General features: G+C 36.6%; 3 protein-coding genes across 6 annotated transcripts; 1 reads left to right on the forward strand and 2 right to left on the reverse strand.

Annotated features, from left to right (window-relative positions):
- Positions 1-1,492: 1,492 nt before the first annotated feature.
- On the forward strand, positions 1,493-11,149 carry zmp:0000000912 (interferon-induced very large GTPase 1). Of its 4 annotated transcripts, none has more exons than XM_048198928.1 (5): positions 1,493-1,792; positions 4,485-4,552; positions 4,740-4,814; positions 5,584-5,615; positions 6,054-11,149. In XM_048198928.1, exons 3-5 carry the CDS (start codon positions 4,775-4,777, stop codon positions 10,785-10,787), a joined length of 4,806 nt encoding a protein of 1,601 aa, XP_048054885.1. In that variant the 5' UTR covers positions 1,493-1,792; positions 4,485-4,552; positions 4,740-4,774; the 3' UTR covers positions 10,788-11,149. The 4 variants fall into 4 exon arrangements, with proteins under 4 accessions (XP_048054885.1, XP_048054909.1, XP_048054902.1 ...); XM_048198952.1 differs by having other exon boundaries at positions 6,057-11,149; XM_048198945.1 differs by lacking the exon at positions 1,493-1,792 and adding an exon at positions 2,841-4,356.
- An 886-nt stretch (positions 11,150-12,035) lies between these two features.
- zmp:0000001062 (GTPase IMAP family member 7) lies at positions 12,036-16,126 on the reverse strand. The gene is made up of 4 exons (XM_048198965.1): positions 15,888-16,126; positions 15,672-15,757; positions 15,494-15,553; positions 12,036-13,425 (listed from the first exon to the last, which is right to left on the reverse strand). The coding sequence occupies exons 2-4, from the start codon at positions 15,751-15,753 to the stop codon at positions 12,572-12,574; spliced, it is 996 nt and encodes a 331-aa protein (XP_048054922.1). The 5' UTR covers positions 15,754-15,757; positions 15,888-16,126; the 3' UTR covers positions 12,036-12,571.
- Positions 16,127-20,327: 4,201 nt separating this feature from the next.
- Positions 20,328-24,085, reverse strand: LOC125273519 (GTPase IMAP family member 9). Its single transcript, XM_048198978.1, has 4 exons — positions 23,392-24,085; positions 22,986-23,109; positions 22,684-22,761; positions 20,328-21,318 (listed from the first exon to the last, which is right to left on the reverse strand). Exons 2-4 carry the CDS (start codon positions 23,086-23,088, stop codon positions 20,483-20,485), a joined length of 1,017 nt encoding a protein of 338 aa, XP_048054935.1. The 5' UTR covers positions 23,089-23,109; positions 23,392-24,085; the 3' UTR covers positions 20,328-20,482.
- Between the last annotated feature and the right edge of the window lie 123 nt (positions 24,086-24,208).

The raw sequence follows: 24,208 nt of genomic DNA on the forward strand, positions 1-24,208 counted from the left end.
GTGGCTCTTAATCGGTCGTCCTATGTCGTACAGTGAGATTCAAAGACGGCCGTTTTCCGGTCTTGCGACCAAAGATAGCACAGTGTATCTGTCGTCTACTGACCAACCAATAAAAATGCGACATGAAATCAACGAGACATGGCGCTAAAACTTAAAACTGCTTACCTCAAGCTCTTTTCCCTTGTTTTTCGCCGCTTCCTTTTTTTTTCAGCACACATAAAATTGCCAAAGTGTGATTCAGCATGGTGTTTTGTTTACCACAAGTGCAGGCTGATGACGTTTTATTCTTCTATAGAAACTTGCATCATACCCTACGAGTCAATAGGTGTCATGATAGTACAGTCTACATGCATGTTGTACCCAAGTTTAGAAGATCCACATCGCACAGTGTAATTTGTAATGATCTTATAGACCTTAGCTCCGCCCCTTTTCAGCGCTGCGCTCGTTGTCTTTTGACTTCCGGTTTGTATTTCCACAGCGATATTTCTTATTTATGTAGTATGAACTGCTCATTTTAAAATCTTCCAGGTCTACTGACATTTGTTAAGACATCTGCTTTAAACATTACAATGCTCATGATAACGTTCATTAATTCTACAACAGGTAAATCCATTTCACCAGCTAATTATTCTTCAACAGCGATGCCATAGAACTGTACAGGGCTACCGCAAAAACGGAAGTTCAAAGACAATTTTCTAAAGATGGCGGCGCGCTTGTTTCTCTGGTAAATAAAGTCTATAGGACTGCTAAAATCGTGCAGTGTATCCCGGACTTTAGCCTAAACGGCTTATGACACAGTATGCATTCCGTATCTAAGGGAACCGAGGTTACGTTAGTAACCGAGTACGTCATTGTTTTAATGATGTGCAAGCTGACATCAAGTGTGTCACTCACGATTACTGCGTGATATAGGTTTGCAGTTATACTGAATATAGGCCTATGGGTATTTTTGCCCAGATGGGTTTTTATTTAGGCTATATTAGCCAACATGATATAAACGTTATTACAATATCAAAAGTTTTCCCCCAAATATCAGCACGATTGCAAATGTGATATTTATTTTATACAACAGTTAAATGAACAATAAGTCTTTAATGCACTTATCACTCTTTATTTATTGTAACATGGCAGCAGTTTTTCTTTTTAAAAAGGGCTCCTGGTTGTAAAGCAATTGCTCCGGTTATAGATTCAAACTATGCAAGATGTAAAAATGAAACAAACAAACAAACAAACAAACAAATAAAAGCATAGCAATGAGTTTAGAAAAAATTCTAAGGTTTTTTTGCATGGTCCGTTAGCCACAATATTTCAATGTCTGCTTATTTATTTAAGTGTAAAAGCTTCATGTTCGTTCTTGATGCGTTCTGTGAGAAAAATCGATCTATAAACGGATATGCTTAGTGACGTGGTTTTAAACTGCACAGTCGCTGCACCACGTGTTGATGAGGCGCGTGCACGCGAAGGGGAGAACGATATGCAGTGTTGCCAAGTCCGCGGAATTGGGCTACTTTTACACTGTTGCCACGGGTTGTTTTTCAAGTCCGCGGGTTGAAGCGACCCCAAATAACATTATATTTAGCCCCTGGAATGCAAATTTTACCGGGGGTACCAGCCAAAAACGCGGATTTTACCCCCGAAACGCGATTTTTATACTGGGTAAAAAACTTTGTTGTAAAAACCTGGCAACCCTGACGATATGCCCGGGAGTGAGATTGGTACAACACCTCTTAGCAGTTTTTCTTTCATTTTCATCTGTGGGTGAGATTGCAAGACAGAAACCCGATGCTGTAAGGTAAAGCAATGCATTTATTGCATGTATCCAATAACAAGATGCTATGGCATAATTTCTGCAATGATTAACATAGTAAATCTACGAAAGTTTTTGATTATTTTTTATCAAAAAAACAACAACATAATATTTATAACATTATCTTTGTTAGCCTATCTTGCATTAAAAAGTCAAGCTGCGTCCGAAATCTCGTACTGTTGAGTAGGTAGGCTATTTGAAATTAAATTTACCCCATGACCTTTGAAAAAGTAGGTTCTGAGCACGAATGCACAAGGAATTAAACGAGTTTTTAAACCGGTTTAATCTACATCTTGGCAATTCTTAATCTCTTTCCCGATGGTAGCATTTCACTGAAACTCACAGTTAATGGTGTGTGTTTTATCATGCAGAATCTTAAAGGGATAGTTCACCCAAAAATGAAAATGTGATGTTTATCTGCTTACCCCCAGGGCATCCAAGATGTAGGTGACTTTTTTCTTCAGTAGAACACAAATGATGATTTTTAACTCTAACCGTTACCGTCTGACAGTCTTATAATGCGAGTGAATGGTAACACAATTTATAGGAGTCAAAAAATATGCATAGACAAATCCAAATTAAACCCTGCGGCTCATGACAGCACATTGACGGCACACTGCGTTCAGCACTCGGTTAGTGATGTCTGATCGCGCTCTGACAACGGCAGTGATGTCTCGCACATATACTTTAATGAGTGCTAGACATCACTGCCTTTGCTAGAGCGCGATCAGACCTCACTAAGCGAGTGCTGAACGCAGTTGGACATAATGGTGTATTAGAGGTAAAAAATGATATAAATAATGTTCGGTTTCTCGCACAAACCGATCGTTTCATGTCTTAGGACATCAGTGTGTCGTCACGAGCTGCAAGGTTTAATTTGTATTTGTCTATGCATATTTTTAGACTCTTATAATGGTAACAACGTGAGTGTTACCATTCACGCGCATTATTAGACTGACAGATGGCAGCGGTTGGAGTTAAAAATCATTTGTGTTCTACTGAAGAAACAAAGTCACCTACATCTTGCATGCGCTGGGGGTAAGCAGATAAAGATCAAATTTTCATTTTTGGGTGAACTATCCCTTTAAGGCATCTTTACACAGCCAATTTATGGCTGCTCTGCGGGTCTGTATCTGCTCAGAATTCAGTGTAAAGACGCAATGCCGCATTAAAGAAGACCTAAAATACACCGGGTCTGACCCACCTCAGCCCCTAGTAGTACACTATGGGTTCAAATGTACTATAAGTAGTATCTAAATACATTTTTTAAATACAGAGATAGAATATTAAAAGCACATTTAAGTACATATTTCATGTTGTCTCAAAATGGCACAGTTGAGTACACTTAGATGTTCTTAAGATGATCTTAAGTAGTACTAAAGAAGAATTTTTAGTATATTAAGTACAAAATTAGTGTGTGAAAATAGAGCACTTTAAGTACACTATAGAAATGTACTTTTTTTCACCTGGGATGTTTTGTTTATGTGTTTCACTTACGTTTTGTGTTTGTATATTTATTAAAGTGTTTGAACATTTGCCACCTTCTTCATTGATCTCGTTACACTGGTGCCAAAACCCGGGAGGAATGAGGCAGGAACCAGTGAATGTTTAATACACTTTAATAATCATAAAATAAACACCCAAAACTAAAGTAAAACCCGCAGCCCCTCACGGACGACAGCCGCACACAAAACATAATTAGTCCAGGCCTGGTCCTCTCTCGTCCTTCACGCTGCCTGCAAGATCATTGCCTGGTCAGCAAGACAACAAGTCAGCTGCTTAATGTAGCCTTCGTCTGTTCTTTGTTGTGTGTTAACGTTTCATGCTGGTATGTATCACAGTCTCTATATTATGATATCTAGGTGAAAGAGATATGTGTTGGGGTTTATCTGATTTCTGTGATGTGAGGTGGCTAGCAGATGCTCCATTTAGCCAGTCTGGCTGCTTCTGAATTTCTCTTCTGTAAAACACTTTGTAAACACTGTTTTTAAAAGGTGCTATATAAGTATAACTTTATCTACATAAAAGTTACAACTATAACTCAATACAACTGTTGTGTACATTACATTTTTCAACAATCTGTACTTTATCAGAGTATTCTGACACAAGGACGCCTCTGCCAAAAGAGTGTCTGCATGTCTTTATGTTTGAATTAGTAAGTTGATAACTCATTCCTTCATTTTATTTTTAAGTGCCACTCGTAGTCCTCCAGAGTTTATGGAATCATGTAATGGTTTGTACCGCAGACAGATATTTGCGGTATGGTGTTTGCTGCCACTGTTTTGAGTTGTGTGTGTTTGCAATGAATGCTGACCTAGTTGCATGTATAGATCTGTTTTGGTCTTCTCTCTCAAGCAGAGTATATCCATCTTTTGACTTGCGGCCACAATTTTTTTTTTTTTTATCTCCCTGGGTCCACATACTCATCTCTTTATCATTCCCATCATTCTGAATTCTTCTTTATGAATGAAGTAGCCTTGATTCTTCTCTCACTGGAACTTGGCCATTACGGTCTCTTCTCAGTAGTGACTGCACCACAAAAGCTACTGGTCAGTGCTATTAAAAGAGTTGGTGGAAAAATGTTTTGTCAAACGGGAAAAAAGCCATATAGATTTTTGCTTTTGAAAATCTTAAAAATATGCATTGTCCACACAATAAGTATGTTTTGTTTCAACAGCTACAGTGTTCTCTTGTGTAATAATGACACAACTATTGTGACTTGAGTGGCAAAAAGAGAACATTTGGGTGAGCAAACAAACCCATTCTTATCACTATCAAATCCATGTAACACAAAAATTAAAATGTTGTATGTGTGTGTGTGTGTGTGTGTAGAGAGAGAGAGAGAGAGAAAGGAATAGTGTTGGACAAGTAACTGACATTTTCCCACAGTATGTTACCTCAAACATGCAAGATAATTATGTTTTCTTGTAAGATACACACCAGTCAGTGGCTGAGCATAAAGACAACATGGCAACTGGGCAGGAACCTGGAAAAAAGGAAAAACATGGCAAGTTACTTAAATATAAGTGCAATTGAGCTTTCTTGATTTGTTGATTAGACATACCTTGAGAATATTTTTCAGTGTTAAAAGTAGCCATTCCATTCTTTCACAAATCAATCTGATTCTGATTCATAAGCTCTTGATTCAAGGTAACACTTTAGTATGGGGAACACATATTCACTATTAACTATGACTTTTCCTTCAATAAACTCCAAGTTTACTGCTTATTAATAGTTAGTTAGTTAGTTGTTGTAGTGGCTAAGTTCAGGTATTTGGATAGGATTAAGGGATGTAGAATATAAGACATTAATATGTGCTTCATAAGTACTAATAAACAACAAAAATGCAGGTTAATAAGCAACTAGTTAAAAATGATAATTGTTCACTATACTGAAGTGTTACCCAGTTTGATTCAATATTGATATATTTGCATAGTACATATAATTTTTTCTTAAGGAACACAATCTCTAAATTAATGCTGAAAGCTATACAGGGAACTCTGTCAGATTGGAAAACAATATTAAAGAGATAATTCCAAACCCATAAGACTTTGGTCAATCTTCAAAACATATATTAAGATATTTTTAATAAAACCTGAGAGGTTTCTATCTCTCCATTGAAAGTCTGTAAGCTCTAATATGTCTGACAGTTCTTTTTTTCTTTAAAGCTGCTAATGTTTTTATTGTAAAAAATCATGTTAAACAAATCATTCATATTTATGGAAGAATAATGTAAAATGCTGCATGATGTAGATTATTTTTATCTTTATTTTTAGGCAACATTCTTCAGCTGCAACACGATTGCAAGGTAAGGTAATGCATTTCAGTGCAGGCATAATCATATATTACGTATTTTCAGCATAATGAATTACATAAAGCATACAGCTTATTGATAGCATGTGTGGCATTATATTAATTATCACAAAACTTTACTGTATTCTGTAAAAAAAAGCTAAAATTGTATCACTAACTAATACATTTACTGTGGAAGTACTGTACACAGCAAAGCAATGATAATGAAATCATACTTTCAAAAATATAGCTACAAGACTTAAACATTATACATGTAATGTTATTAGTATAACTGTCATATAATAGTAAATGCCATATAACATGCATTGAATCATTAACATTAGTTTAATAAGTATCTTTGTCTAGTTTTCTGTTAAAAATATGTAAACATCCATAAAATCTAAATTAAATTTACTCAAGGGATTAACAGTTAAAATGCCCTTTACTGATTTAGCAGAGAGAAGACAGTGAGAAAAGAGAATCGGGAAAAGAACCATCCCAATGTGAAGACAAGGATCAGATCAAATTGGAAAACATCAACAAGCTCTTTAATAGACTCGAACTCAGTCGTGAAAACTCTTACAAACTGTCAAGAGACTTTCTGCAGGTAACTCCTCCACAACAAAGGCATGAACCTTGTAATGAGAAGAATTTGGTTCAAACATATATACAAGGACTCCTGATGGCAGATTACACAGCAAGATACATTCCAATGGAAGAAGAAAAAAGTGAGGTGCTTAATGCAAAAGGCACCATGGTTTCTGATGTGCAAGAGGGTAATGCCTTTGAAAGCATTTTCAAGAGGTCTGTGTATGTTGATACGAGCAAAGGACATCCCATTCACCCAATGGACATTCAGATGGCAGTGTTTCTCTGTGCAGATAATTTCCTTCGTCAGCTCATGGTAACAAAACTCTCACAATGTCAGTATGCTCTTCCTCTGCTTGTGCCTAATATATTTACCAAGGAGATTGAATTTCCCCTGTGGACCTTCAGGCAATTTAAGAAAAGCTGGAAGTCCCATGAAGAAAACATCAGTAAAAACCAGACAATCTACAAGGCTGAGACACCTATGGTTGCCTTTTTTAGATTTTCAGCAGTTTCTTCATCCAAATCTGAATTAATGAACAACCTGATCAATGAACGGCATGAAACTTTCTTTCACAGACACTGCCGTGGAAGCAGCAAATCCCGCCTGCTGATGGATGGAGTGGTTGAGATCGCCTGGTACTGCCCTTCTGGAGAGAAAACTGATAAATTCACGGATTGTGTTGCCTTCTGTAATCTTCATGGTGATGCACAAGCTAATGACACACAGCTACAAATATTGACTGATAAGTCCTCAGTAAATGTAGTGCTTTTGCCAAATCTTGATAGGAGTGACAAAAGTATGAAAATAGTGGAAGAACTTTTCAACGGCTCAAAGCCACTCATTTGCCTTCTGACTGAAGATGACTCAGGTGTTTCCAAGATAAAGCAAGGCAAATATACAATTGGCCTGAAAGAAAGAAATAGATCAGATATATCAGAGGAGCTTAGAAGAACCATCAATGAGTGCCTCTCAAAACCACTGTCAGTTTTCAAACTTGAGAATATGGGTGAACATTCAGGAATCAAAGTTGATGAGAATGATGATGACTGCAGGAGAGGAAAAGAGGCAGCAGAGAAGATGATGAGACTACTTGAGACCAAGGAAATGTCCAAAATCAAAGAAACATTTCTGCCTTGTCAGGGAAAACTGTGGCACAACTGGTGTCTAAAGAACAAAGAACTACATCGACCTCAAGGGAACAACATTGAAATGCATAACAGCCAAAAACAAACAGAAATGCACAAAATCCGTGAGCAGCAGAAAAAAATTGGCCTCAGTGAATTCTTAAAATTGTTTATTGAAAAACAAAATTCCATAAATAGAGCTGAGAAGATGTATTCCCTTAAATGGTTGGGGATCTTCCTGGACGAATATACTTCAAAAGATCTCTGCAAGCTTCATCATGAGTATTATGAAACATGGTCAAAAGTGCTGGATTTGAAAAAGGAACATGATAAATCTGCGCAACTGACAGAAGAACAGTCACAGCTAGAGAAGCTATCTGAAAAACTGAATTTAACATCATTTGGCTTGGAGCACATATTAAGAGAGATTGCCCAGATATATGAGTCACACGTATCTGTGAGAAAGAATAAAAGATCTGGATGTAAACTAGATTCTCTCCCACAGTTTGCTGCAGAGCTCATGATCTGTGGATACCCACTGGAGCTGATGGATGGTGATGCAGCTCATGTTCCTCTGATTTGGGTTCAAGCGGTTCTAGATGAACTCATCAGAATGCTGGGAGACCAAAAAGTCTTTGTGTTGTCAGTTTTGGGGATTCAGAGCACTGGAAAATCCACCATGCTGAATGCCATGTTTGGACTTCAGTTTGCTGTAAGTGCTGGGAGGTGTACCAGAGGAGCCTTCATGCAGCTGATCAAGGTGTCCGAAGAACTGAAAACCCAGTTAAACTTTGACTACATCATTGTTGTCGATACTGAGGGACTTCATGCTCTAGAGTTGGCTGGCAGGTCAACAAGACATCATGATAATGAAATGGCAACATTTGTAGTCGGTCTTGGAAGCATGACTTTGATCAACATCTTTGGTGAGAATCCAGCTGAGATGCAGGACATTCTTCAGATTGTTGTTCAGGCCTTCTTGAGGATGAAGAAGGTGCGACTGAATCCCAGCTGCATGTTTGTGCATCAGAATGTTGGAGACATCACAGCGGGCGAGAAGAACATGGTAGGGAAAAGGCGCTTACAGGAGAAACTAGATGAGATGACTCAACTAGCTGCTAAAGAAGAGGTCTGTGGTGCAGAATGTTTCAGTGACGTCATTGGATTTGATATAAAGACTGATGTGAGGTACTTTGCCCAACTCTGGGAAGGCAGCCCACCAATGGCTCCACCCAATCCAGGTTACAGTGAAAATGTGCAGGAGCTTAAGAACACAATCCTATCCCGTGCCTCACAATATAATTGTGTGACACTGGCACAATTCAAAGATCGTATTGGAGACCTCTGGAACGCTCTTCTGAATGAAAACTTTGTTTTCAGTTTTAAGAATACTTTGGAAATTGCAACATACAGAAAATTAGAAGAGGAGTATGCAAAGTGGACCTGGAGTCTCAGAAGTGCCATGCTGGAGATTGAAGACAAATTGCACAACAGAATCAATAACAAGCAACTACATAAAGTTGAGAGTAGAGACTTGGAAAAGGAGATGGCAGAGACCAATGAAGAGGTGAAACAGTCCATGAAGCTTTACTTTGAAGAACACAAAGAAAAGGAGATGCTGATTCAGTGGAAATTGAAATTTCAAGAGAAAATCAACCACCTTCATTGGGAGCTTGTAAGAGATGCAAAAAGAAAACTAGAGAACATTATCTATCAAAAGAAAGCTCTCACCAAACTGGATGGAGAGAAAACTCTGCTTGAGCGAAAACTCCTTGAGAAAAGCAAAGAGTTTGCATTCAGGCTCAAACAAAAAGGTCTTGAGGAGAATGAGCTGAAGGCACAATTTGATATAGTGTGGGAAAAGTGGGTCTCTGAGTTGGCAGGGAATGTTCAACCTTTTGAAGAACTTAACGTAGTTAGTGACATAATTACAATAATATCTGAAATTCATGAAAAAGCGCTTGTGCTTGACAGATTAAATAAATTTGAACGCATACATCAAATCACTGATTTCACTACATATGTAAATCTCATCGGAAAATTCTGGAAAAACAGACTGTTTGGCCTTCCACCAGAAGAACAAGAGTCAATACAACAATTGGTGTACACTATTGGTCGTGAAACTGTGAACCAGGTGAAGTCAAAATCAGTTGCAAACACAGGCTACAACCCAAGCTACATTCAAGAAATTGCACAACTTGTAAAAATGAATGTAGGAAACCACAAGTGCAAAAAAGCACAGTATGAATTCAAGAAAGAGTTCACAGTTGATCTGACGATCAGTGCATGTAAGTGGGCAGGTGACAAGTTTGCAGTGCTTCATCAGGTGTTCAGAAACAACAATGATCCTTCGATTTATTTAGAGAGAAAGAAACCAGAATACTTCAGTGTGTTCCAGGGATTCTGCAAAGGAGCAAAATCTGCTGCAATTTTTGGAGCCTTGATTTGTAGTGAGCTGAAAAACCCGATACTCCAGAGTGCCTACAACAAGGCTGCAAATGATCTTGCTGGAGAGATGCGGACAAATATTCCAGCATTCAAAGGCAACAGGTCAAACCTAGAGAAACACATTCTGAAAGCACTAGCAGAGGAGGAGGACTTTCAAAAGTTCATTCAGTACATACATTTACCAAGGAGCCACTTTGAAGATTTTATCAAAGCTGAAGTGAAAGCATATATAACAGGGGAGAACTCCTCAGCTCTTGCAATGATTAATGGGAACATCAAGAACAAGGGGCAATGCGTCATCACGGCTGCTGAAAAAGCAACATCTGAAGTCTCAATGAAACATGGAGATGCCAATATGTGGCTGGAGATATTCTCAGACTGTCTGAAAGACGAGCTTGAATACAGTAAAGAACATCTCACTGGTATCTGCTGTGAGGACATCACTAACTTTGAACTTCTAAATGAGGTTGTGAAAGAAGAACTTCAGCCCATCACAGAAGAGTCAAACAAATACTTAAAAAAGCCCTCTGATATTGAAATGAAAATGTTCAGAGAACCACCAGATGACATTTTGATTGAACACTTCTGCCAATGCTGCTGGGTTCAGTGTCCCTTCTGTGGTGTCGTCTGTGTTAACACAATGGAGGACCATCTTGGAGATCACATTGCTCCCTTCCATCGTAACTGTGGGATGAGAGGGATGATTTACAGAGGTACAGATAATCTTTGCTTGGAATTCTGCACATCTTCAGTGGCAAGTGACAGCCAATCCTTTTACCCAACATCTGACTCGGATGAGACAGTTTTATGGAAGGAGTATAGAACAGCAGGTCCCGATTTTGAGAAATGGAGCATCACGCCTGATGTCTCACAGCTGCCATTCTGGAAGTGGTTTGTGTGTCGATTTAAGAATGATTTAGAAAAGCATTATAACAAAACTTTCAGTGGTTATGGTGAGATTCCAAAAGAATGGAGTTCATTCACAAAAAAGCAAGCTTTGGAGAGTTTGGAGAAATACCTGTAAGTTTAATTGATGCCTTAAATTTTTAAAGTGGAACCAATAGAGTTTATTTCCAATAAGCTGTTGTTCTCACCACTTTCTAAAGGCCTTTTTATGAAAGATGTCATTATAAATAAATTTATGTCAGATTTTTTATTATTTTATATAGAAATTATCATGTGTACCATTGGTTTTCTTTGATGTTCAGGGTTTTTGATTGGTATTTGGTTTTAATTACATAATTTGTAAAAACGTTTTTAAGTCTACTTTTTGTGACTGAAGTTTTTAGTAACATTGTTAAATTTACCATCATATTCTTAGGATTCCAATACAATTATACTGTACTTTTTACAAAAATAATTTTAATAAAACTTTATTTCCCTTGAGCTTTTTCTTAATGTAAATAATGTTCCTTAGAGTAAAATATTTGCAGGACAAAAACAATTTTGAGGTAAGAAAGTATGATTTAGGAAATTTTGTTTGCAAGCTGGGAGATTGTTTTGTTTTTTTGCTATAATAACTGGCTGACTGTACATTATTTTGAAATGTATAGACCAATTTGGTGTTTGCAAACAGCGATGACGTTTTTTGTGGGCGGAGCCTAGCTGGTTGCAGAAAATGACAGTTGAGCAGTAGAAGTCTATGGAAGCCACGAAATAAAAGAATAAAAAAAGTTAATTTCGAGTTTATATCTCACAATTCTGACTTTTATTTCTCGCAAATCTGAGTTTACATATCACATTTCTTACAAAATAAAACAGAATTGTGAGATATACTCGTTATTCTGTCTTTTCTGAATTGCAATTTATCCCGCAATTCTGACTTTTCCCCCCTCAGAATTGTGAAATAAACTCACAATTGCGAGTTATAAAGTCCGAACTGGGAGTAATAAACACGCAAATGCAAGAGAAAAAAAAGTCAGAATTGTGAAATAAAAATTATTATGTTTAAAAGTTATCTATGTAAAATATTATAGGTTTAAATTATTTAAATTATAATTGTTTCATGCTGTATTTATGTATGTCGTCTGAACTGCATATGTGAATATTATGTAGAGACTTACTGTTTACATCAAATTCCTGCTTTAATAGTAGACTAATCCTTGCAGGTGTCATCAATCCAGTCTGTGAAACGTCTCTGTTTATCTTCAAATTACGTTTTCAACGATGGTTTTCTTTAAAAATGAAGACTATATTTTTTGCATTCCGATTCCAACATCCAGAGGCACAACAAAACATTTTTCTCTTTATTCTGTGGATTTTTTCTCATTTTTCTTCAATAGCTTCAACTATTTTTCTGCAACCAGTATGCGCGCGCAGCTGCAAGTGACGTCATTGTGACGTCTTCTCCAAAGTGGTCTATAGGTAATTTTTCCCCTTCAAGCCAAATTTGCACTTGCTAACAGTCATTACCAGAAGAGGGCAGCATTAAATCATGAAAATCAGTAAGAGTGAATGTCAGAAACAGAACTGCTCATGGAATACAGTAGGAATAATCCAGTTTTTTATAGCACTGGAGATTACTGCCAGTTGAATTGTTTCATAATTTAAAAATGTTCATAATAGTATCATGGTATTTTCAATTTAAGATTCTTACTTTTTTTTACATGTGGAAGCAGAGGTTATTCAGTGTCAATGAAGTGTTATTACATACACAGTTAATGAGGCACCTAAATAAAACAACACAACAACAATATGCAGCAACAATGTAAAACCTCAATAATGCAGATTATAGATGATCATCTACAGACAATATTACATTATCTCCATTAATCTTCAGATAGTTCCCATACAGTTAGATCAGTTAAATTAATGAATGGTCTGTGATTTTGTTACAGATGTGGGGGCTTTGGTGAGTTTCACTGTCAGACTTTTGCGTTTTTGTGGATTCTCAGCTAGTTTCCGTGCATCTTCCTCTTCCTCTCTCCAGAGCTCACGCTTTTTCTTCTCTAACTCCTCCTCATCTTCATAATTCTCTTCCAGCTCTCTCTCTTTTCGTGCTATCTCCTCCTGTCTCTCCTCCAGAATCTTCTCTTGTTTTTCACGTATCTTTCTCTCTGAAGTCGGGTAAAACGAATTTGTATAGCAGCCTCTGCCATTGATGGCCACCAAAGTATCAATCTTCTCCAGAAGTTTAGTCACTTGCTTAAAGTTTCCTGTGTTCTTGTTATTGAAGAACACAAATCCACCACTGCAAGTGCGAATAAAGTCTCTAAGGTCTTTATCTGAGCTGGCAATAATGTCATTCGGCATCTTCCCTTCTAGTCGATCTCCATGTGTAAACAGAACAACTGTGTAATTCCAAACATTCTTTCCGAACATGTCCTGAATCAGCTTATGCATGTTCTTGTCCTCATTGGTTAAATTTCCCACCGGCAGAACCAGCAGAAACACATGTGGTCCTGGTTTATAGAGCGTGACAGATTTCATGATCTCCCTGACCACCTCCTTCTCTATTCGATTGATCTTATTCAGTCCCGGCGTGTCGATTATGGCCACGGGCCGGCCGTTGATGTTTCCGGATGCTCTTTCACAGAACTGTGTGACTCTGCTCAGTTGCATGTCCGTGTTGAAGGCGTTCCACCTGAGGATGGTGTTTCCAGTTGAGCTTTTTCCAGACCCCCTTGCCCCCAGTAACATGATGCGCAATTCCTCTGCCTCTGCTGGAAAAAGATTATGCATACATTTCAATATGTTGCGATTTTAAACTTGGTAGCTTGGTACAGCAGTTCACCCAAAAATGAAAATCACCCATTTACTCACCCATACGTCTTTCCAAACCTGTGTGCATTTCTTCTTTTGTGGAACACAAAGCATAATTTGGAACATTTTTTAAAATAACAAAATATATTTTTTGTGATCCACAAAAGAAAATCAAAAAGGTTGGAACAAAATGTAGGTGAGTAAATGATGACAGAATTTTCATTTTTGGGTGAACCATCCTTTTAAAGGATTAGTTCACTTTAAAATGAAAAATACCCCATGATTTACTCACCGTCAAGCCATCGTATAGGTGTATATGACACCTATCTGATCCACACATAGGCAGCAACGACATTGCACCCTATGTGTGGATCAGATACCATCGGATTTTATCAAAAAATATCTTAATTTGTTTTCTGACTACAAACGAAAGTCTTACGGGTGTGGAATGACATGAGGGTGAGTAATAAATGACAGAATTTTCATTTTTGGGTGAACTAACCCTTTGACTTGTATATTTGTGTGTAAAGATAGGGTTTGACATGGAATTAATTGTTTTTTCAAAACATCTATTGTGTGTCATGTGTGAGCTCATGTAGTTACCATCGGATTTCATCAAAAATATCCGCCACTCGGACGTAAACTGCAACGAAAATAGCGTAGCAGTATGACGGGACAGACGAATTTGTTGAATAAAGTCGTTATATAGTCGTATTCTCATCGCTTCATAACATTAAGGTTGAACCTAGTCACGTTGACAATTTTATCGATGTCTGTAATACCTTTCTGGACCTCAAAAGGTGCAATGTCGTTGCTGCCCATGTGGGGAACAGATATCCTTTGGATTTCATCAAAAATATCTTACTTTGTGTTCCGACGACAAACAAAGTGCTTACGGGTTTGGGGCGACATGAGGGTGAGTAATTAATGACAGAATTTTCATTTTTGGGTGAACTAACCCTTCAAGTAAAATGTTGAATTTGAAGGTCAAAGAATGCCTGAGTTAAAGAACAATGGCAACATATCAAACATTATGGCCCGGTTTCACAGACAGGGCTTAGCCTAAGCCAGGATTAGGCCTTAGTTCAATTAGGATATTTAAGTAACTTTTATGAACATACCCTAGAAAATAACATTACTGGTGTGCATCTTGAGACAAAACAATGGCTCTGACAAATTTTAAGATATGCCAATACTACTTGCTTTCAGTTAAAACAGCTCAAACATGCATTTTAGTCTAGGACTAGCTTAAGCCTTGTTTGTGAAACCGGGGGAGTATGTCCGGCCACTGAACGCAAAATGTACTTCACCAATGGTTGATATTGAGAAGTAATCAAATTCAGTATATACAATGAAAGAAGCTCCCTCGGTGTCAACTTTCTACATATGCAGCCTTGTAAGGGAGCTTCCTAAACAAAATTTACCATTCATGTTAGATGTTAGCATGTTGGCTTAATAGACTAATAGACTTAATAAACACAGCACTCTCAAATATTGGGTGAAATAGTTAATTCCCAATTAAACTGAAACATATTTCAAATTGTCATTCTGGAAAATGTTCATAAAGCTCATTGCAAGGCATTCAGCGATTCTTTAAGATCTGCTTAAAAAAGGGTTTCACTGTGTCATAAATGTTCTTATGCCTAAAATGCTATTTGTTTACCCGTTTGGAAGAGCACATATGACTTTGCAAATCCTTCTTTAGTTTCAGTTCTGAGCATTCTTGGTATTCTGATCTGATGTGTTTGATTCTTTATCTTGTTTTTGTTCTCCTTGATTTACAGCAAAGATTGGCGTGATTTCATGTGCAATGACCATTGTCTGCTTCTTCAGACTCAAGCACTAGAAGACAATAAGCCAGCTGAACCTGCTTAGTACATTCATTCATTCATTTATATCTAGTGCCAATGGTAATTAATATCATGCTTACCGTTCAAGGAGGGTGATTTTGAATTTGCTTTTGAGTCTTAAGCACAGATTAATATACAGTGTGTGTGTTTAAAGATTTGTCCTCACAATTTTGCTTACCTTTGAGGCTTGGTGAATCTGAGTTTGTTCTTACGTTTTCGTATAGTTCATCAATCTCAGCTACATAAGATATTAATATTAATTATTTCATAGACAATGTATATTTTTCAGTAAAAGATTATATGAATTATTTGATTTGAATGAATTGGTTCAGACTTATATTGAATGAGTAACTCACAGCTCAGTGATGATTCCAGTTCAAAGGTTTCTTTCTCTGTTTCAGCCTTCAGACTGTCCCACAACTTCTCCTCTGAAGTCATCACTCTGTTTAATAGAAAATAACTTAATGAATGAATATCTGCCCTCAATATTTTATTTCAACAGTTTAGTGTCTTTACATCTTTCTAGCATATATGTATATATAAAATATGTATATATTCAAGAAAATACTCACAATGTTCAGAGCAGATGTTTATGATTCTGGATCCACAGACAGTGTAAAGTGCTTGAATCTGAGTTCCTTCGCCACTATGAATGACTGGGAATCCTGTTTGACCAGTGTCTTTAAGGCTTGCACAAACCCAATGAGAAGTCTTCTATCTGTCTTCTAACAGGCATTTATGATAAGAAAATGAGCTAAACATCTTTCAGATACGCAAACAATTTCAGTAGTTTCAAGCATGGGAGGGCTGATCGTACTGAGCTCTACTGAAGGATTTCATCCAGACTCCCCCGTTTGCTATCTGATACATTTCTAAGGTATGCTGAGCTGATGTGATTGGAATGAGGTTTTTTAATTAGGAATGAAGCTTTGATGACCTGTTTTTAGTTTGAATTACAAAAAAATACATAAATGAAGTAATTGTCAACTGAATTCAAAAATATTGTGAAAGCATCCAAAAGATTTCATTTTACTGCATTTAATAGTTTCTCTTTTGATATAAACTATAAATATTGTTCAAAATATTTTCCTGCTTGGGTAAAAATGGGGTTAAAATTAAATTTTAAGATGACTTTTGCAGTTTTTAAATATTCACACAACAAGTTGAATGCAAAACAGTCCTATTTGGAGGTTTTTATATGATAATGATCATGTTAAGAGTTTTGTCTTATGATGTATCAGGATGTGATGTGTGATTTGTTGTCAGGAAGTGCATACTGAGAAAACACCTGTGAGCTCAACTCAACAACAAAGAAACCCATTAAAAAACGGTGTTATCTCTGGGTGCCATCTGTTGCTATTTTCAGATATGTTTTTCATCATCTAACTTAAGCATAGGTAAATTCAAATCAGAAAACTCTAAGAAGAAAAGATGTGGAACCTTCTTTCAGGCACTTCATATATATGTCTTTTAGGCATTTATTTTATGCAATTAGTTTTAATACATTTTGTCTGAATTGATATTTAATTTGTATTAAATTTTACAAATTAAGCAGATCATAGGCAGAAAAAAAACTAAATAACCCATTAAACATGAAAGTATATGCAGTCTAGTTTTGGGGATAATGGATTACAAGTAATGCGAGATACATAATCAGATTAACTTTTTCAAGTATTGAGTAAAGTAACACATTAATTTTACATTTATAACAAAATATCTATTCATTTTTCAAATAAAAACACCTCTCCTGTCCCCTTGTTGAGAGAAATCAGGTCTTTGCTGCTGACATTCGATGACCCATTTCAACCATACTAATAAACAAAAATGGCTTTGATAAACATCACATTTGTTTCATTTTTTTTTTTTTTTTTGTTTTCTGAAGTAAGAGTGTTGAACTTTCTTCTCCTGCATCCCATTGTTCCGCAATCCAGAATGGCAGCAGAGCTGAAAGGTTTGAGCTGTGCTTTTTAATGGACAGGCGTGATTTTTTGCATTTCCTTCACTTTCGGTATGAAAGGGCTTTTACATTTGCCAAAAATAGAAACAAAGTCCAGCCCATGTGAGAAAAGTAACGTAATTCATTACTTAAAAGTAACTAAATATCTCAATTTGCTTATTTTTTAGGGAGTAACACAATATTGTAACACATTACTTTTAAAAGTAACTTTTCCCAACACTGATGCATTCATTTATCTTTATATATAACCTTTCTGGCATGAAGCGTTCTTTAAAATTGAGACAAGAACCCTAGATTAAATGCTTGAAAATTATTATTTACAAGACATGAGTATACTGTAGGTTACTTAGGATGAATACACAAATGGAAAACTGACAATTTGACATTTAAAAAATTTGACATTAAAATGGGAAAATAAAAAAATCTGACTCTTTGAAAGGCACACTTGCAGTAGGTACTTTACTGTTGTATTTTAGTAACCAGTGGGGGGCAGCACTGAGACGATCCCCATGATGATGGAATAATCTGAGCATGTAGTCAAGCATGTTACCCTGGTGTGTTGTGTAAACATCAACTTCATGAAGTTCAAAAGAAATAAAGAATTTCTGACGGAAGAAAATGACACATCAAAGTAAAACACAAGAGTGTTTTTGCGGTTACTGTATATTGGAAACTGTCCAGCAAAATAATTAGGTTTTGGTTTGTTAAAAGAAACACTTTAACATATTTTACTAACTAACTATCTTTATCCTGAATAGAATTTATTTTTACACTAGTGTTCTATGTATCACATTTAAGAATGGTACAGACAGTAGATAACATGGCTCATTTTTAATTGTTGTGTTTATAATAATGACATTATATATTTTTCCAGGTCAATAAGTAAAAACCTACAACAGATCAGTTGAGATAATCATACCTGACCAGAATTCAAAGACTTATGTAAAGCTTTGCTTTTTTATTTTGACATTCAGATTTATTTCACTGGAACATTATTGAGGTTAGATTGAATTTTTCTGCATTGGATAATAGTGATATTTGAATTTCACATTTAATATCAAGTTTTATGTGTTATAAAGTGAAGGAGATTTGTGGTGCAGTAAAAGGGAAGATATGTTTCAAATATCAGGTTATTCATCATAACCTGGTTGGGTCGAATCATTCAGATGGTTATTATTATTAGCCTATATTATTAAATGTGATTTGATTTAGTGATTTGATTTAGCTTTGTACCCCGAGGAGCCTCTGCTCTGGTTACAATACACTCCAAAAGTGGGCCAAGATGGACACTGTTCAAAAAATTTAAATGGAAAAATTGTTATTTTTGTTTTGTTTTTGTGCACAAAAAGTATTCTCGTCACTTCATAACATTAAGATTGAACCACTGTAGTCACGTTGACTATTTTAATGATGTCTTTACTACTTCTCTGGACCTCGAATGTGGTAATTTTGTTGCTTTCTATGGGAGGTAAAAAACCTCTCGGATTTCATCAAAAATATTTTAATTTGTGTTCTGAAGATGAACAAACACAAAGGTGTGGAACGACATGAGGATGAGTAATTAATATCAGAAATTCAATTTTTGGGTGAACTAATACTTTAATCTTCAGAAGAGAAGTTAAAGGTGCCATAGAATGTCTTTTTAAAAGATGTAATATAAGTCTAAGGTGTCCCCTGAATGTGTCTGTGAAGTTTCAGCTCAAAATACCCCATAGATTTTTTTTTATTAATTTTTTTAACTTTCTATTTTTGGGGCATCATTAGATATGAGCCGATTTAGGCTGCGACCCCTTTAAATGCTCGCGCTCCCCGCCCCCGGAGCTCACGCTTGCCTTAAACAGTGCATAAACAAAGTTCACACAGCTAATATAACCCTCAAAATGGATCTTTACAAAGTATTCGTCATGCAGCATGTCTAATCGCGTAAGTACAGTATTTATTTGGATGTTTACATTTGATTCTGAAAGAGTTTGAGGCTGTGCTCCGTGGCTAAAGCTAACATTACACACTGTTGGAGAGATTTATAAAGAATGAAGTTGTGTTTATGAATTATACAGACTGCAAGTGTTTAAAAAATTAAAATAACGACAGTCTTGTCTCCGTGAATACAGTAAGAAACGATGGTAACTTTAACCACATTTAACAGTACATTAGCAACATGCTAACGAAACATTTAGAAAGACAATTCACAAATATCACTAAAAATATCATGTTATCATGGATCATGTCAGTTGTTATTGCTCCATCTGCCATTTTTCCCTGCCCTTGTGTAATGCTTGAACATGGGCTGGCATATGCAAATATTGGGGGCGTACATGTTAATGATCCCAACTGTTACGTAACGTATGTTGAGATTCGCCTGTTCTTCAAAGGTCTTTTAAACAAATCAAATTTACATAAGAAGGAGGAAACAATGGAGTTTGAGACTCACTGTATGTCATTTCCATGTACTGAACTCTTGTTATTCAACTATGCCAAGGTAAATTAAATTTTTTATTCTAGGGCACCTTTAATCAAACTGAGGCTCTCCATGGGCCGTGTGATTGGCTGTTTGTGGCACGTGTCACACTTTCAGGTACATGAGCTTCAGAGATAATCGCAAACTCTGGATTAAACACGAGTTGACAGAGAACGTTTATACCGCTGTGAGCCTGATCTAAACCAGGCTGGATTTATATGGAATTGTCAACTCTAAACATACTCTGAAACTCAGAGTTTGTTTAACTACCTTCATGCAACAGGCCTCTGGTGTTTCGAAATTTAGCTGCTCCATGTCAACCTTTCTCGCTTATGACAACTATCCTTTCCACTCCCACATTATACACACTTCAAAGTAGCCGGAGCAACTTATGCAATTTCCCGCAAAATAAAATAAATAAATAAATTTTAAAAAATCATCCTGCTAGGTCTAAAATATAAACACTTATAATGGGCTTGGCTTATAATGAATCAGGGTAAGACAAACACATTCTGGAAGTAAGACTGATGGTGTATTGACTCATTATTTAAATGGTGTATTGACTCATTATTTAAATTGGGTTAATTTTGAAGAAAACAAAAAGTTACATAGTGCACCTTTAATGGTATTAAATAGCATAATTTTGCTCCGTCAAACAAAAAATACATTAGAAGAATTTGGATCGTCCATTTCTATCTTATGCAAGCAGGACAAATAAAAACACAAGCATTGTCAAATAATCGGACAAGTTTCTAGACGGAAGACTTTCGGTCTTGGTGCCGTTTGGCTAGTTTGATGGACAGTTTTTGTTTGGCTGGATTCTCAGCCAATTTTCTTGCATCATTTTCTTCCATTCTCCAGAGTTCCTGCCTTTTTCTCTCCACCTCCTGCTCAGTGTTGCAGTGTATCAGCAGCTCTCTCTCTTTCTGTGCAATCTGGTCTTTTCTCATCTCTAAAACTTTCTCCATTTTCTTCCTGATCTTTCTCTCAGCGGCCGGGTAGAAAGACAACGTGTAGCAGCTCCTTCCATTGATGGCCACGAGGGTCTCGACTTTCTTTAGGAGTTCTGTCACGGACTCATAGTTTGTCATGTCCTTGTTATTGAAAAACAGAAACCCACCGCTGCACTTATGAATAAAACTGCGTAGTTCCTTGTCTGAGTATGCGATAACATCATTCGCCGTCTTCCCTTCCAGACGATCACCGTGAGTGAACACAATGATAGTGTACCTCCAGATGCTCTCCCCAAACATGCTCTCAATCAGCTTATGCATGCTTTTGTCATCATTTGTTAAGTTCCCAACAGGCATAACCAGCAGAAACACATGCGGTCCTGGAGTATAGAGAGAGATGGACTTTAGGATCTCTCGGGTCACTTCCCTCTCTGTACGGCCGATCCTGTTCAGTCCCGGCGTGTCGATTATGGCCACGGGCCGGCCGTTGATGTTTCCAGATGCTCTTTCACAGAACTGTGTGATTCTGTTTAGCTGCATGTCCGATTTAAAAGCGCTGAACCTGAGGATGGTGTTTCCAGTTGAGCTTTTTCCAGACCCTCTCGCCCCCAGTAACATGATGCGCAATTCCTCTGCTAAAATCGTGAAAAATAAAGGTTTTAATCATACAAAATAAGACCTTAATATAACTGCTTAGCCCTCCAAGATCATTTTAAAGTCAAGCCATGAAATCAAAATGGACAATTCTACTTTTTTTTCTTTTTAATGGAATTTTGCAGCATTTATTATAAATGATTTATCCATGCACATCAATATTTAAAAAAAAAAAAAAAAAGAAAAAATCATATGCCTTCATAATCTTTAATCAAAATAACTTCCCCTCCCTCTTGCAAGGACATCTATGGAAGTTTGTTTCCACCACACAATAAAAAATAAATGTAAAAAACAAAACTAATCAAGACTTTTTATCTCACAAATCTGACTTTCTCACAATTGACCGTTCGCAAAGACCCACCCACTTTAGTTACTGTTGCTATGTCCGACAAGCCATGCCGATCTCTCGCCACACATCATGTTCTCACACAGTGAAAAATACATCGCGGAGCAAAGAGGACGCTGACAACGCGTGGACAGACAAGACAGTGCAGGTTACTTTTGATATGAAAAGTCTCAAATTTCAAATTTTGTCATTTTTAAAGAATTTAAACAATAAATACCGTTTTGTGGCTCTTTAATGTGTCGTGACAGATCGCTGTAGTGCCTCAGCTCAAGCGGCTCATGAACCAATCATCTCTTCCTACTAGTTCATTTATAGCATCAAATAAACATGAATGAACATCAGAAGGAATGTTGTTTAAATCACGGAAAGACGTCAGTACACACCATTTTTCAAGTTCAAGTCCACCTACGTTAATCTGCTAACTCCCCTGACTGCTTTGTCGGACAAAATGGCGGATTTGGCATTATGATTGGTTAGATCGCCTGTCAATCAAACTCCTGGTGACGGGTCAGTTGCAAGTTTGTATTCTTTCTGAGAAAAAGGTTATTAAGTTACTAACTCACAATTGCAAGAAATAAAGTCAGATCTCTGATCTCACAATTCGGACTTTCTCGCAATTGTGATATGTAAACTTGCAATTCTGACTTTTTTCTCGTACTTGCGAATTTATAACAAGCTTCCATATATCTCTTCTCTGATGATGTGTTTACTGGCACAAGGGTGGGACAACCTGTCACTCACATAACATCACAGCAATAGCAAATCGCACCCATCCAATCAATTCCCCATGGACAAAGTCAAATCCCGCCCTACATTTTTTCTTGTTTGAGAAGCCGTTTCACTCAGATATACGTCACAATAGGGAAGAAAAGACTGTCGCAACCGTTTCATGCTGACTTTAATACCTTGAAAAATGCACAAGGTTGACACATGACGTTTTCTAACTGATTAAAAACAAATGTTTAAAATGTGAAAATATGGATGCCATAAAATGTCTTACCGTGAAAGTTTGTTGATGCAGTTAAACTGGTTTCCTCTACATTATGCACATTTTCATACAGTTTTTCAGATGTTGCATCTGTGAATAAAGTTGAATAAGTTCTCTGAATAAAACACATTTCATGTTGACAGACCATTTTTTGTGTAATCTTCCATTTTTATTTATTTATTTTAAAGGATAGACATTGATCTTCCTGATCTTGCTGATAGTCTGTTGGAACATTGTATCGAACTGTTACTATAATAGTTTGGACTTTTTTTTAATGTAATAAGATGTAATTTTTGTTTAAATCTGTGACTCACAGCTCGTTGATGAGTCCAATGCTGAATCATTCTCATCTTCCTCAGAGTCAATCCCATCTTCCTCAGACTCATCTATCTCTTCATCTGGCTTCTTGATGTCCATCTTACCCTGAAAAGTCCTTTTCTGATGTAAAAAAAGATCATTTCAAGCATCACACTGCAGAATACCATTTTCTTATCCAGTATTTTTGTCTTGTTTTCCAGTAAGAATATTAATACATTTAGAGATGAGATATTTTAAGAGAAAATAATGCTTTGTCACCTCATTAGCATGTTTTTTTTTTTTCTTGTTTTAAGCATAAACCTCTTTAACTTTTCTAAGATTTATGCTTAAAACAAGACTCTTAAAACAAAACTCTGTTTATTCTGGATCATCAAAGTATAAAGAGATGAGAAAGTGACTTACCACAGCTGGTAAAGTTGGTACAGCGGTGTTAAACCTGTTTACATGCACCGATCAGCACCTCCACACTTACATGTGACGAGTCTCTATTAAATATGCTGGTTTCGTCTATGCTGAGTTTGTTGTGGAAGATGTGTAAAATAATTCACACAGGTTTCGACTTTAGTAAAGGGGCTGGTCTTGTTGAAGGATGCAATCACTTCACTCAACAAGCGTTTCATTGACGAACGAGGACTCGTTCAACATGTTAGTCAGGTATATAGAGTGCCTTTGGCAAGAGAAGAATGCAAAATGACCCTCCAGTCTTGAAAGTGGAATTTAGATTTTAACCTGAGTAAAAGGTTAAACTCACTATATTTGAGCACACACCTGTGTGGAAAGTCAAGATACCTTATTCACTATTTTACTTTATTTAGTCTGAGTTGTGTGGTTGCATTTCAAAATACATCCATTCTTAACAGATGTTGTGAACTAGTGAGTTGCATTATACATTATGTAGGCTAGGCTAAATTTTGCTCTGGCACATGGTACAGATTCACCTCTACTGTCAGCAGCTGTAAACTGAACTTCATAACACAATAAATAAGGTCAATTTCATAATGCATATTGCAATAAAGAAGGTCAATATGAGAATTTTGTATGAATGTTTTTGACTGATTTGAAAGAGAAACCCATTTAATCATATCTGAGACAGTCATATTTCCCCTAGAAAGTGTGTATTCAGCAGAACTAAATAAAAATCCCTTACAGTTCCCTTTTATTTAAACCTGAGGGAGCGTTTGCGTTTGTGATTGTCTACACAACACGAGGTCAAGAACAA

The sequence above is a fragment of the Megalobrama amblycephala genome, linkage group LG1 (genome assembly GCF_018812025.1).
Source record: "Megalobrama amblycephala isolate DHTTF-2021 linkage group LG1, ASM1881202v1, whole genome shotgun sequence".
In the NCBI taxonomy this organism is placed as follows: domain Eukaryota; kingdom Metazoa; phylum Chordata; class Actinopteri; order Cypriniformes; family Xenocyprididae; genus Megalobrama; species Megalobrama amblycephala.